The sequence below is a fragment of the Schistocerca gregaria genome, chromosome 5 (genome assembly GCF_023897955.1).
Source record: "Schistocerca gregaria isolate iqSchGreg1 chromosome 5, iqSchGreg1.2, whole genome shotgun sequence".
Lineage (NCBI taxonomy): Eukaryota > Metazoa > Arthropoda > Insecta > Orthoptera > Acrididae > Schistocerca > Schistocerca gregaria.
In genome coordinates, this window is record NC_064924.1 from 671,465,213 (window position 1) to 671,477,947 (window position 12,735).

The window sequence follows — 12,735 nt, forward strand, 5'->3', positions numbered from 1 at the left end:
GTCCTGTCCTGGGCACCTCTTTTGAACAATGAACAATGTGCTGCCTACAAGCTCCCCCCCCCCCCCCCCCCTTCAGCAAATGCTGTTAGGGAGAAGAGGGCATAGTAACGCCACCCAAAGTTGTTGTGGAAACTGAGTAGCTGGTACAACAATAGTGTTGATCACTGTGTTGCCACCACTTAGTTGGCACTGGTCAACAGGGGCCTCCTCTGATGGAACTGCACCAGGCTCTAGCACATAAGCCAGCACTGGGCCAGTTCCTCTCTGTGAGGTGGTGATGTGAGCAGTGGAGTGCATGCCATGAGCGTTATAATTCTGGCTATGGCATTATTCTGGTGGACTCTATTTGTAATGTATGGAACTCTGATAGAGCTCCAGATGCAGCTTGCTTGGGAATACAGACTTACTGTTCCTAGTAGCATCTTGTAGATATAGCTCTTGTGAATAAACTTTGTTGTTTGTATAAGTTGACTGCCTTTTACCAAAACATAATTTTTAAATTTGGTTGTAATAAAGGAATGAATGAGAAAAAGTGATGGAAGACAAACATTTGGGGCTTACATCTGTGATATTTTTTTAGTATGATGGGATGGCTGAATTGTACAAATTAACAGATCTGAGTGGGGGGGGATAATGCATTGTTTTTTCTCTGTCAAGAAAAAATTTGTAAATAATTTTTTGGTGTTAACTATCATGCCAAAATTTTATATCAGTTTGAGATAGTATAAGAAAACAATAACTGATTACCTTCCCACTATTTAGCTCCAGGGAGAATGCTGGTGAGTTGTTTGGTGTAGCAGCACTGAGGAGGACTCCAGTAATTTCAGATGTTCGGAATTCCAGTTCCAGTTCCAGTGGATCCACAATCTCAAAATTCTCTTCTACAAGGTAAAAAATACAATTATCACCATTTATTTTCACAGATTATGCACTAAAATTTTATAGCAAAGAGAGTGTTACAGTGTCTAGTACTGTTATAATCTCTGAGCTGTAATGGAAGCTGCAGCATTAATATTTCTCAACACACTTTTTCATCAGTCTTTTCTGTGTCAATGTTTCAAACACTTATAGTCAATTTTCAGCCATGTTAATAAATTTAATTTTATTAATTACAAAGTAATCACAAATTATGTGGTAGGAAAGAAAATAAGCAACTTATTAACTGAAGTATAGGTTGCCACATGTACAATAAAAATCAATTATGCTGGCTGCAGCAAAATTTTTACTTGCAGAAATTGGTGAGCTTCTGGCTTATGTGATGAAAATTGCCCTACAACAATGCACATATGACCTCTGTTAAAAAAAAAATAAAAAATAAAATAAATTAAAATTAAAAAAAATTATAAATCATACAAATTCTTGGGAGATTAAAACTGTGTGTCGAACTAGGACTTGGAACCTGAGACCTTTGCCTCTTGCGGGCAAGGCAATTACCTTAGCCAGCTTCATCCTGACTCACAACTTCTTCACTTTTGAAGGCCAGACATAACCAACAATTAAAGGGAACAGCCATGGGTACCAGGATGGCCCCCTCGTACGCCAACCTATTTATGGGCCTGCCAACCCAAAGTTTGGTACAGATTTATTGATGACATCTTCATTATCTGGACTCACAGTGAAGAAGAACTCCAGAATTTCCTCTCCAACCTCAACTCCCATGCCACTTTCCTTGACGTTGACCTCCATCTGTCCAATGGCCAGCTTCACACATCCGTCCACATCAAACCCACCAACAAGCAACATTACCTCCATTATGACAGCTGCCACCCATTCCACATGAAACAGTCCCTTCCCTACAGCCTAGGCCTTCGTGGCAAACGAATCTGCTCCAGTCCGGAATCCCTGAACCATTACACCAACAACCTGAAAACAGCTTTAGCATCCCGCAACTACCATCCTGACCTGGTACAGAAGCAAATTACCAGAGCCACTTCCTCATCCCCTCAAACCCAGAACCACTCACAGAAGAACCCCAAAAGTGCCCCACTTGTGACAGGATATTTTTCGGGACTGGATCAGACTCTGAACATGGCTCTCCAGCAGGGATACGACTTCCTCAAATCCTGCGCTGAAATGAGATCCATCCTTCATGAAATCCTCCTCACTCAACCAAGAGTGTCGTTCCGCCGTCCACCTAACCTTTGTAACCTCTTGGTTCATCCCTATGAAATCCCCAAACCACCTTCCCTACCCTCTGGCTCCTATCCTTGTAACCGCCTCCGGTGTAAAACCTGTCCCATGCACTCTCCCACCACCACCTACTACAGGCCTGTAACCCGGAAGATGTACACGATCAAAGGCAGAGCCACGTGTGAAAGCACCCATGTGATTTACCAACTGACCTGCCTACACTGTGAAGCTTTCTATGTGGGAATGACCAGCAACAAACTGTCCATTCGCATGAATGGACAAAGGCAGACAGTATTTGCTGGTAATGAGGATCACACTGTGGCTGAACATGCGAAAGCTTGAATGTTGTGTGTATGTTTGTGTTTGTTTGTGTGTCTATCGACATGCCTCGGTGCAGGGCCAGCACATCTTGGCACAGTGTTACACCGTCCGGGTTATCTGGATAGTTCCCACTAACACAAACCTGTCAGAACTCCAGGGATGGGAACTTGCCCTTCAGTATATCCTCTCTTCCCGTTATCCACCAGGCCTCAACCTCCGCTAATTTCAAGTTGCTGCCGCTCGTACCTCACCTGTCATTCAACTACATCTTTGCCTCTGTACTTCCGCCTCGACTGACATCTCTGCCAAAACTCTTTGCCTTTACAAATGTCTTCTTGGGTCTGTGTATGTGCGGACGGATATGTGTGTGTGTGCGCGAGTGTATACCTGTCTTTTTTCCCCCTAAGGTAAGTCTTTCTGCTCCTGGGATTGGAATGACTCCTTACCTTCTCCTTTAAAACCCACATCCTCTCGTCTTTCCCTCTCCTTCCCTCTTTCCTGGTGAAGCAACCGTTGGTTGCGAAAGCTTGAATGTTGTGTGTATGTTTGTGTTTGTTTGTGTGTCTGTCAACATGCCAGCACTTTCGTTTGGTAAGTTACATCATCTTTGTTTTTAGATATATTTTTCCGACGTGGAATACTCTGTTTTGCACTCACATTACAGTGTAATTTGCTGTTAGCCTTGTCGTCCTGTATCTCTCTGAATTCAATGGTGCTGATTGATTCTAACGTAATCTCATCTGCTCTGAATGAAATATCTACTTTGGTACTTTTCATTTGTATTTGTCTATCGTCACCTGGCAATTAGAGGCTTTTTATGTATTTTGATGGTTGTAGTTAATTTGGACATCATTTCTCTTGTAAATATTCTAGCAGTTTTAAGCACAAACACACATATGCGGGCTTTGGTAGTTTAGTTTTCGAATCTCTGTGTGTTAATCTAATTTACTAGACACAGTTCTTGCATTTTTGTCAGTGTCTACAGTAGAATTTCGCAGCATGTGTCGACATTCATTTGTTTATCTGTGTACTATAGTTTTCCACTGTCTGCAATAGGGATAGTGACTATGACTGCAGCATGTACATGCAAGCTGAGTGTGACACTTTGCTCTCAGCTCCAGGATGTGTTGACTTCGGTTACACAGATTGAGGCTGCAGTGGATGGGCACGACTGTTTTCGACCGGCTGCGGGGATGCAATCGACGTTCAGCACAATCCACAAGTCCACCTATCAGGCCCAGTTACTGCTCGCACTGAGGTTGACCCCTAACCCATGTTCAAGTGGGGGTCACTTTGCGGTGTGGCAGGCTTTGAAAGACTTCCCAGGGGCTAAATGTGAAACATCCCTGGTTAGTCTGAAAAACAGGTTCCAGGTACTACTTGTGGCTGACAAATACCTCTCAGCCAGGTGCTACCTGTGGCTGATAACGTCACTCAGTGAGACGCAGTTGCTTGTCCCGTTTCAGAATTGGGATTCCTTAGGGACATGGCTGCCACGGAGAGGAAGAAAGCCAATGTGCGCTCCCTGTGCATAGTGGGGGGGTGCCGTGAAGAGCACAAGGGCAGCCAATTGCAGGTGGTGGCCCATGCGTCTCTTTGGACTGGAGAGATTCTCTCTGGCTTCAAGTGGCTATCAGAAGTGCTAAAGGCTTCCGGTCTTGCTTGTGAGATGACATCAGGGCTCACCATTTGTAGCATAGTCGAAAAGACCAGTAGTGGAACTCTGGTATGGAGCTGAACTGGAGAGTCTGAAACAGAGGATTAGACAGTTCTGCAAACATGTAGACTGCAGATTCGTCAACTTGTACCACAGGATGGTGGGGTTTTGGGTTCCACTAAATAGGTCAGGAATCCATTATGCACAGGAAGTGGCCACACAGTTAAAGGGGGCATGTAGTGTGGACTGGGCTGTTTTTTAGGTTAGAAAGCCTTGAGGAAGCAAAGAAAGGGCTTTAGTCTCAAAGGATGTAAGACAAACACAGAAAAAACATAGATCATAGGTATAACAGTTGTGAATTGTCATTATTGTGTTGGGGAAGTACCAGAGCTCCAAGTACTAATAGAAAGCATGATGCTCAAATCATTACAGGTGACGGAAGCTGGCTAAAGCCAGAGATAAGTTCAGCTGACATTTTTCGAAGGACTTCACGGTGTTCAGAAAGAATAGGGCTAAATACAGTTGGTGGTGGTGTGCTTGTTGCAGTCAGAAATAGTTTGTCTTGTAGTGAAGATGGGCAGTGGTCATTCTTTGCAACAACAATAAAATAATGATTGGATCCTTTCACTGACCTCCCAACTCAGATGATAAAATTGCTAAAAGGTTCAAACAAAACTTTTGTCTAATTTGAAAAATGCACCTGTCTCATACAATTACAGTTAGTGTTAACTTCAATTTATCCAGGATATGTTGGCAAAAATACATGTTTAAATCTGGAGGTACACATAAAAAAATCATCAAAAATTGTGATAAACACATTCTCTGAAAATTATTTTGAGCAATTAGTTCATGAGCCCCTTGAATAGTAAACTGTTGTCAAAACACACTTGACCTCTTAGCAACAAATATCTCTGAGCTAATAACGAGCATCAAAACAGATACAGAGATTAGTGAACACAGGGTTACGATAGTGAGACTGAATACCACAACTCCAAAATCCACCAAAAATAAACAAAACATTCAGAAAACCTGATAATAATTTGCTTTATACCTTCCTGAGAGACAATCTCCACTGCTTCCAAATTAACAATGTAAGTGTAGACGAGATATGGCTTGCATTCAAAGAAATAATATCAACAGCAATTGAGAGACTTATACCAAATAAATTAACAAACAACAATGCTGATCTCCCATGATATGCAAAACAGGTCAGAACACTGTTGCAGAAACAATGAAAAAAGCATTCTAAATTTAAATGATTGTTAACCTGCGAAGGTTGGCAGTCTTTTACAGAGGCTCGAAATGTAGCACGGACTCAAAATGCAAGACGCTTATAATAGTTTTCACAATAAAACTTTGTCTCAAAGAAACAGAGTAAGGGTGGAAGATGCTACACCTGGCATTAAAACAAATATAAAACCATAGAAGAGCTGAAAGAGAAATACAGAGAAATGTACCTGGCTGACCACTTAAAAAAAAGAAAAAGAAAAGAAAGAGCCAGTCACACTGTTAACATATTAGAAACATCTCCCTAAAATTTTTGGAATCAAGTTGGACACAACACAAAACCCTAAAAGCTGCCCCACACTCATTTGAACATCAGTTAAAACAGAGGTCAGATCTGCGAACAAATCTGCCACTGTCCTCTTGTCCGAAAATAAAACACAGCCTAGTAGAATATGGCGCTCAGTGATCTGAAGCCACAAGCAGCACACACTGAGCGGCTGCTGTGCCAGAGCAAGAAGCCGTGCATCAGAGGACTCTCGCCCATGCGAAGACGAGTAAGGAGGACCTCGTCTTGTCTTCGTGGCTGGAAAGAGGTATGCCGTGGCCGCGTAGTGGGCTTTACTAGATGCCGCTTATTATTCATCACTTCCAGCCCTCGGCTTCCCCTTGACACATGACTCTGTACCGCAACAGCTAGGTGACAGCATGCAGTGGGATAGCACGCTGAAATAACTGAGGATCGCTACACACCTCCTTGGCTGCCATATCTGCCCTTTTGTTCCCTGCAACATCCATGTGTTCTGGTACCCAGCAGGAAGACAGCTCCTTCCTCACCCACTGTAGTTGAAGGAGGAAATCCTGGATATTCTAGACTACTTTACCTGAAAGCATTGCAGAAAGGGAAGGGCACTCAAAGAATTAGGACAAACAAGGAATTTACCATTTGAAGTACACCTCATCTGCTCCAGTGCCTGCAGGAAAGTCTTCATGCAGTGGGACCTTGAGGACATGATCAAGGAAGACAACAGAGCAACCACAAGGTCCCCTTGTTTCAGCCCACCCGTAGAGACAACTATAGAGCTTTGATGATGAAATGTAATGGCAGAAAAGAAAGTATTAAAAACATATGCAGGAGTGTGGTATCTCCTGTACTGCACCAAATCTAAAATTACTCTGGCCCTCTGCAGTAACCAAGGCAGTAGACGGCTTAAACCTTGAATTTGAAGTTGTACATGCTCCACACCGAGTGACTCCAACACAAGCTGCACATGGAACCCAAATGGCATTGTTGTTCATGGACAACTGAAGAAAAGGTGTCCCACAGCTGGACGAGAAACAGTAAGCACCTGTTGCCAGCCTAATCCCCTCACGATGGACAGCATCAATGATCTTCAAATAGGAAGTCCTTCCCGATCCATACGCAGTACATCCATAGTCTAGCCACAAATGCATGAAAACGCTATAAACCTGGAGCAGATGTGTTCTGTCTGTTTCCCAAGACCTGTGGCTAAGAGACTTTATGATATTCAATGCCTTCAAGGTCCTGGCTTTCAGGCAACCATAAAAATTGGGAGTAAAAAGCGAGGCCCAGACCTTCGCTGGGTCTTTGAAATATAGAATGGTGTACTTTGCATACAAGGCAGGTAAATTAAAAATATGATGAGAATCAGTTACCCAAGTATATTCTCTCTCCAGTAGTGTTGTATGCCTTACGGATATCAAAGACTGTACCAAGAGAGTGACATTTACATACAGAAGCTTGCTGAATGGCTGCCTCTAATAGGGTCACGTTGTCAACAGTGGACGGAAATTTCCGAGAGAGCAGCTAAGGAGTTGCCTGGTCTGTAACAAGCAGACTAGGTGACTACTAACAATGTGCTCCAGGGTCTTTCCTACATAGTTGTTAAGGTGACACTCCAGTAACTATTGGGACATGTGCGGCCCTTTCCTTGTCTGAGGAGAGGTATCAGAATTGCCTCTCCACCAGTTGCCTGTCTACGATATAAGATTGAAACCTTCAAGGAGGATTTCATTTGATCCTGCTGGTAAATGTTGAAGCATACAGTACCAGATTTGATCGTGACCTGGAGCAGTATCACAAGTCTCATACAGTGCCAACTGTGGGTCTATGGGCATTGTTTGGAGAGTCACCTCTTTCAGGCACTGCTGCTATTGGTAAACGACTGTGTTTACTGTAAATCCTCCGGGAGGCTTCCAATACTGTTGTAGAACAAGTGGAACGGTCGATAGAATCCAGGAACGCTTGGCATATTCTTTTCTTGTTCTCGTTAATTACGTATCAAGCTTTAGCTCTCGCAACTTGAAAAGTGAAGAGGTTGTCTGCTGTCGGATGGCATTTAAAACGTTGAAGAGCCTCATGTCTGTCCCGATTGCTGAATGGAACTCATCGGTCCACCAAGGTACAAGTCGCCTCTTAAGATTTCTAGAAGACTTTGGGATCAGTAGGTCTGTGGTGTAAAGGATAACTTGAGTGATGTGGTCCACCCTTTCCTGTACACTGTCATTGTGTTCAAATATAGCCACCCGACTGAACAGTGTCCAGTAAGCCCTGCTGACCATGCATTCTGGTAGCTTCTTTTGAGGGAATTCTCCATCCAAATGGTGAATGCCGAGTGGGATGTTGTCACTAGAATTATCATCAATGACCTCACATTGAATGGGGCTGCAAGGGCTGGAGATCAGAAAGAGAAGTTGATGGCTGAGAATGACCCAGCAGCAGTACAGAAATGAGTGTGAGTATTTATGATGAGGATGCACAGCTTGTGAGACATCATGACATTTTCCAAAACCCGACCCAGAGGGCCAGGAGAAGTCAAGCCCCACAAGAAACGATGAGCACTGAAGTCTCCCAGCAGGAGAAATAGCTGCAGGAGTTGTTCCATAATATCTATGAAAGCCTCAGAGTCTATTGCATCTTGTGGAAGTAACAAACAATGATCTTCCAACACACATGACTATCAACAGCAACTGCTTGCAGATCAGCAGCCAGAGGGAGAGCAGAGGAGTGATGCACACTATTGACAAACACAGCGTTTCAGTTCCTCCACATGTGTCTTGAACTCATAGATGTTCCACTGTAATATGGGAGCCATCTATCATGGGGGTTGCACATTCATCCTGTCTTTCTGCTGGGGAGGGGAGCCCTAATGGGTGGGGGCTCAGTCTTCGGGAGAGATGATTGCCCCAGTCTGACATCAAGGTCCATCAGCTGCACCAAAGGGTCACGAGAGACATCAGCAGGTAAAACAGTGCATTGGGTTAGGAAAATATGGTCACCTGCTGAGGTAAAGGAAACTAGCCTTAACATGCTCTGGAAGTTCCGTGCTACTGAAACTCAGTATAAATGAGTATGATTTCATGAGATCACCCATCTCATTGTGTTCTGTACATCAATGATGCCTTCCTGGGATCACTCAGCTTTCAGTTCTTATCGGGGAATGTCCACCAGAACCCTGCCGTCATTACACTTTTTATGTAGTTCAAGGTGTTGTGCATACTCCCTGAGACATTGAGCTTTTTAGATGTTCTTCACATGCTAGGAATTAGATGTTTCTAGCAACAGGGTCCTGTTTCACAAGCACTTGACAGATTTTAAACTTCCAGTGATTCCCTCTAAATCTTTTTGTATGTACAAAGATGAAACTGTCTCAAAGCTCCCCACTTTTGATTTAATTATAAAAAACACGTTCTGGCCACCAGCACATGTTCTGTTATTCGATACTGAAAGAGTCTGTGTGATCCCCAAGTGTGGAGAACTGGCTACATGAGCCCTCTTGTTTCATTGGGTGTTAGTAACTACCACTGGCCCACCCTTTCCACTAGGAGGAGGCAAATAAAATTTCAAAGGATTCATCCCAGTCCTACAAACAGTTAGGAAAATAGAAGTCCACCCAGACAGGGCCCCGCATACCTAGGTAAGCCTTGTACAACAGAGGTGTGATAGATTCGCTAGAGGTTGTCCACTAATGACTGTTCCAATGCATCGCATCAGTATGCAGCAGTATGAGGGTTTTTCATAGAGTTTTTTTACCACCCTGGGAACCTGGGCAGTCAAGCCAAGATCCCCATTCCGCCTGACACACAATGTTCCACTGCCATGCTGCACAGTGGCCACTGAAGCATGCCCAGAGATTACAGTGACAGAGGACTTGCGACAACTACCAGGCCCCAGCTCAGGAATGCTGAACCCTTGTGGGCATATGCGACTGGATTCATGTTTTCCTGTCATAGAGGTCACAGTCCACAGTAACTGACTGAAACTCATTGAGTAAAACAGAAGCAATTTATGCTGTTCCCCAAGATAACGTTATAGGTGCTCTGTTGTTCTTTATCTATATCATTATAGGTGCTCTGTTGTTCTTTATCTATATCAATCATTTGGAGACAATATGAGCAGCCATCTTAGACTTTTTTTGATCTAGTAAAGTGATCAAAAGATCAAAATCAATTGCAAAACGATTTATGTAAGATATGTGTATGGTGAGAAAATTGTCAATCAACACTAATTAATAAAAAAGTGTGAGGTCATCCATATGAGTGCTAAGAGTAATACCTAAGAATTAGAATTAGAACCAACTTAAATTGGAAAGAACACATAGAAAATGTTGTGTAGAAGGTGAACGCTTAGAAGATGCAACAGAGCTACTAAAGAGACAGCCTCCCTTATGTTTGTTCATCCTCTTTTGGAGTACCGCTACACAGTACGGGATCCCTACCAGACAGGATTAACATTAAGAAAGTTCAAAGGGCAGCACATTTTATTTTATTGAGAAATAGGGGAGAGAGTGTCTTGGACATAATACAGGATTTGAGGTGCACATAATTTAAATAATAATAATAATAATAATAATAATAATAATAATAATAAAGCGTTGCTCATTGTGGCGAGATCTTCTTATGAAATACCATCATTCTCTTCTGAATGTGAAAGTACTTTGTTGACGGTGACCTACAAAGGGTGAAATGATCTTCATAATAAAGATTAGATTAGATTAGTACTTGTTCCAGAGATCACGAATATGACACTTCGTAACGATGTGGAATGAGTCAGGTTAATTAAAGGTGTCTATACAAGATATTACATTACACAAAATATTACATGACACAAAATTAGGGAAATCGGAGCTCACACAGAAAGATATAGGTGCTCATTTTTTCCATGTGCTGTTCGAGAGTGGAATAACAGAGAACTATTGTGAAGGTGATTTGGTGAACTCTCTGTCAGGCACTTGAGTGTGATTTGCCTTAAGTGTGATTTGCAGAATAGCCATGTAGGTGTAGATTTAATATTATCTTTTGCTTATACATCATATTTCATTATTTCTTATTTATTATTTTTGTAATGTCTCACTGATTTATCACACTGCATAGAAACACTGATTAAGAAGGAGAGACTCAACATGTGTGGACTGAGACTCACCTTTCATGCAATTTGTGATTGTTTTCACTCAGTTTATCTTTGAGAATGGTTAGTTTTCAACGCTTGATGCTTTCTGAGTTACTATTTTCAACTTGTTTCAGTTTTCTTGCTTTTTCCTACACTGTCTCAGTTTTTGTCTTGATATAATCTCTCTCAATTTCTCACATGACCCTTCTGTCTTTTATTATGCTGTTTCAAAACCCCACCTCAGAGCATTTGTAACTGTAATTTAACTCTCCCACTGAACTACTGCATGAACATTTTTGCCCTTGTTCTCACTTTGAACCACAGTCATTTATTAAAGATTTTAAACTACAGTATAGAACTATATCTTTTTTCCTCTGTGTGATAATATTTATGTTAGCAAAATAAGTCTGAGAAAACTAAGATTTGCTTGACTTGCCCACTCAAGGTCTTGATCTGAACACCATGGAACATTTTTGAAATGAGCTAGAATGTTAGATGAATGCCATATCAATTCATGCTAAATTCCAGAAATAATAATTTGGCATGCATTGTGAAGAATGGAAATAAACTTCACCTTCACTGTATCATAACTTAACATAAAAATCTCATTAAAATTAAACTTTGCATTAGCACAGAAAAAGTCGTCCCACATGCTGCACACAATAGGCAAAATAAAATTAGTTGCAAAAATATTTACAATATGACTAACTGAGAATTGAAAACTCTCACGCAAACAGTTCTGCATAAGCTTTCCATAAGTTTAACATTTGCCAAAGAACACAAGCTGTTTTATGTTTAGCACCTTTCTGTGGTTCATTCAGATGGTCATTAGACACGTCTACTTCTCTCACTTATTCAAATGTAATAACAAAGTAAAAGGACAAAAAAATATTGGAGATGCAAATGTGTAAACATGTCGAAACTGAGGTTTCAAGCGATTTCTATAATGGACAGCTCTCTTCATTAAAAAGCATCAATTCCATGTCAGTCTTATAAATATTTGAATTTGTTGAATTGTTGATAGATTTTGTATTCCTTAATAAATATATAACATGCAACATAATTTGTTTTTATGATTGTATGGTCAGTTTTACACTAGTTTTTATTGGAGAGAGTTCAGTACACATTACTTGTGAACGCTTTTAAACCTTTTATGAACTGCAATAAGCATGTTTATAAACAAGCTCAGAAAACTTTTGAAAGCAGTGTAACAAAATGCATGGTCATACCAAAACATGTTTTGTCTCTCTCCATTTTTCAAGAAAAAAACTATGCCATAGAATAAAGACCCTCAAATCATAAATTTTCCAAGTTAATTACCACCCGCAAAATGATAAAATATTATAAGCTGGTAACAACTTTTCATCTACTCTACAAATACTGCACTTACTGTAAATAGCATAGGCATCTCCAGAAAAATAAGACCCTGCTTCCACACGAGGAAAGCACTGTCCAACTTTGTGATGGGTTGCTTTTGGTCCAACAAGATCTTCTGTTTGCCCATTAATTGTCAGATGGCGTATACACCCTTTGAATGTCTCATACCTCTTAACCTGAAATAAGAAAATGAAAAGGAATATTTCTAGTATTTGTTGGCAAAGAAAGAACTGTTACTCACTAAAAGTAAAACAAGATTAAAGAAATTAACTGAAGGACAGCTAACAACAGTATGTAAAGGATAGTTGCAGCTCACCATACAGTGGAGTTGCCAGTCACAGATAGGTACAAAAAAGACTGTCAGATAGTGAGCTTTAGGCCAACTAGGCCTTCATCAGAACTAGACATCACACAAATACACACACTCATGCAAAAGCAGCTCAATACATATGACCACAGTCTCTGGCCACTTAAGCCAGACTGTTAGCAGCAGCACATGATGGGGGAGGCAGTCAGGTGGTGGGGCTAAGGAGGAGGTTGGGGCAGGGAAGAGGAGGGATAGCAGGGTAGGGGTGGGTGACGGTAAAGTGCCGCTTGTGGGAGCATACAGGGACGA

At 41.6% G+C, this 12,735-nt stretch overlaps 1 protein-coding gene across 1 annotated transcript in view; it reads right to left on the bottom strand.

The window, feature by feature from the left end:
• The window catches only part of LOC126272090 (laminin subunit alpha-1), a 1,228,077-nt gene that overhangs the window by 15,776 nt on the left and 1,199,566 nt on the right, over positions 1 to 12,735 (bottom strand). The window contains exons 44-45 of the mRNA XM_049974652.1: positions 12,133 to 12,295; positions 748 to 881 (exon numbers count right to left, since the gene is read on the bottom strand). Coding sequence (XP_049830609.1) covers positions 748 to 881; positions 12,133 to 12,295 — 297 coding nt within the window. The remainder of the gene's footprint in view (positions 1 to 747; positions 882 to 12,132; positions 12,296 to 12,735) is intronic.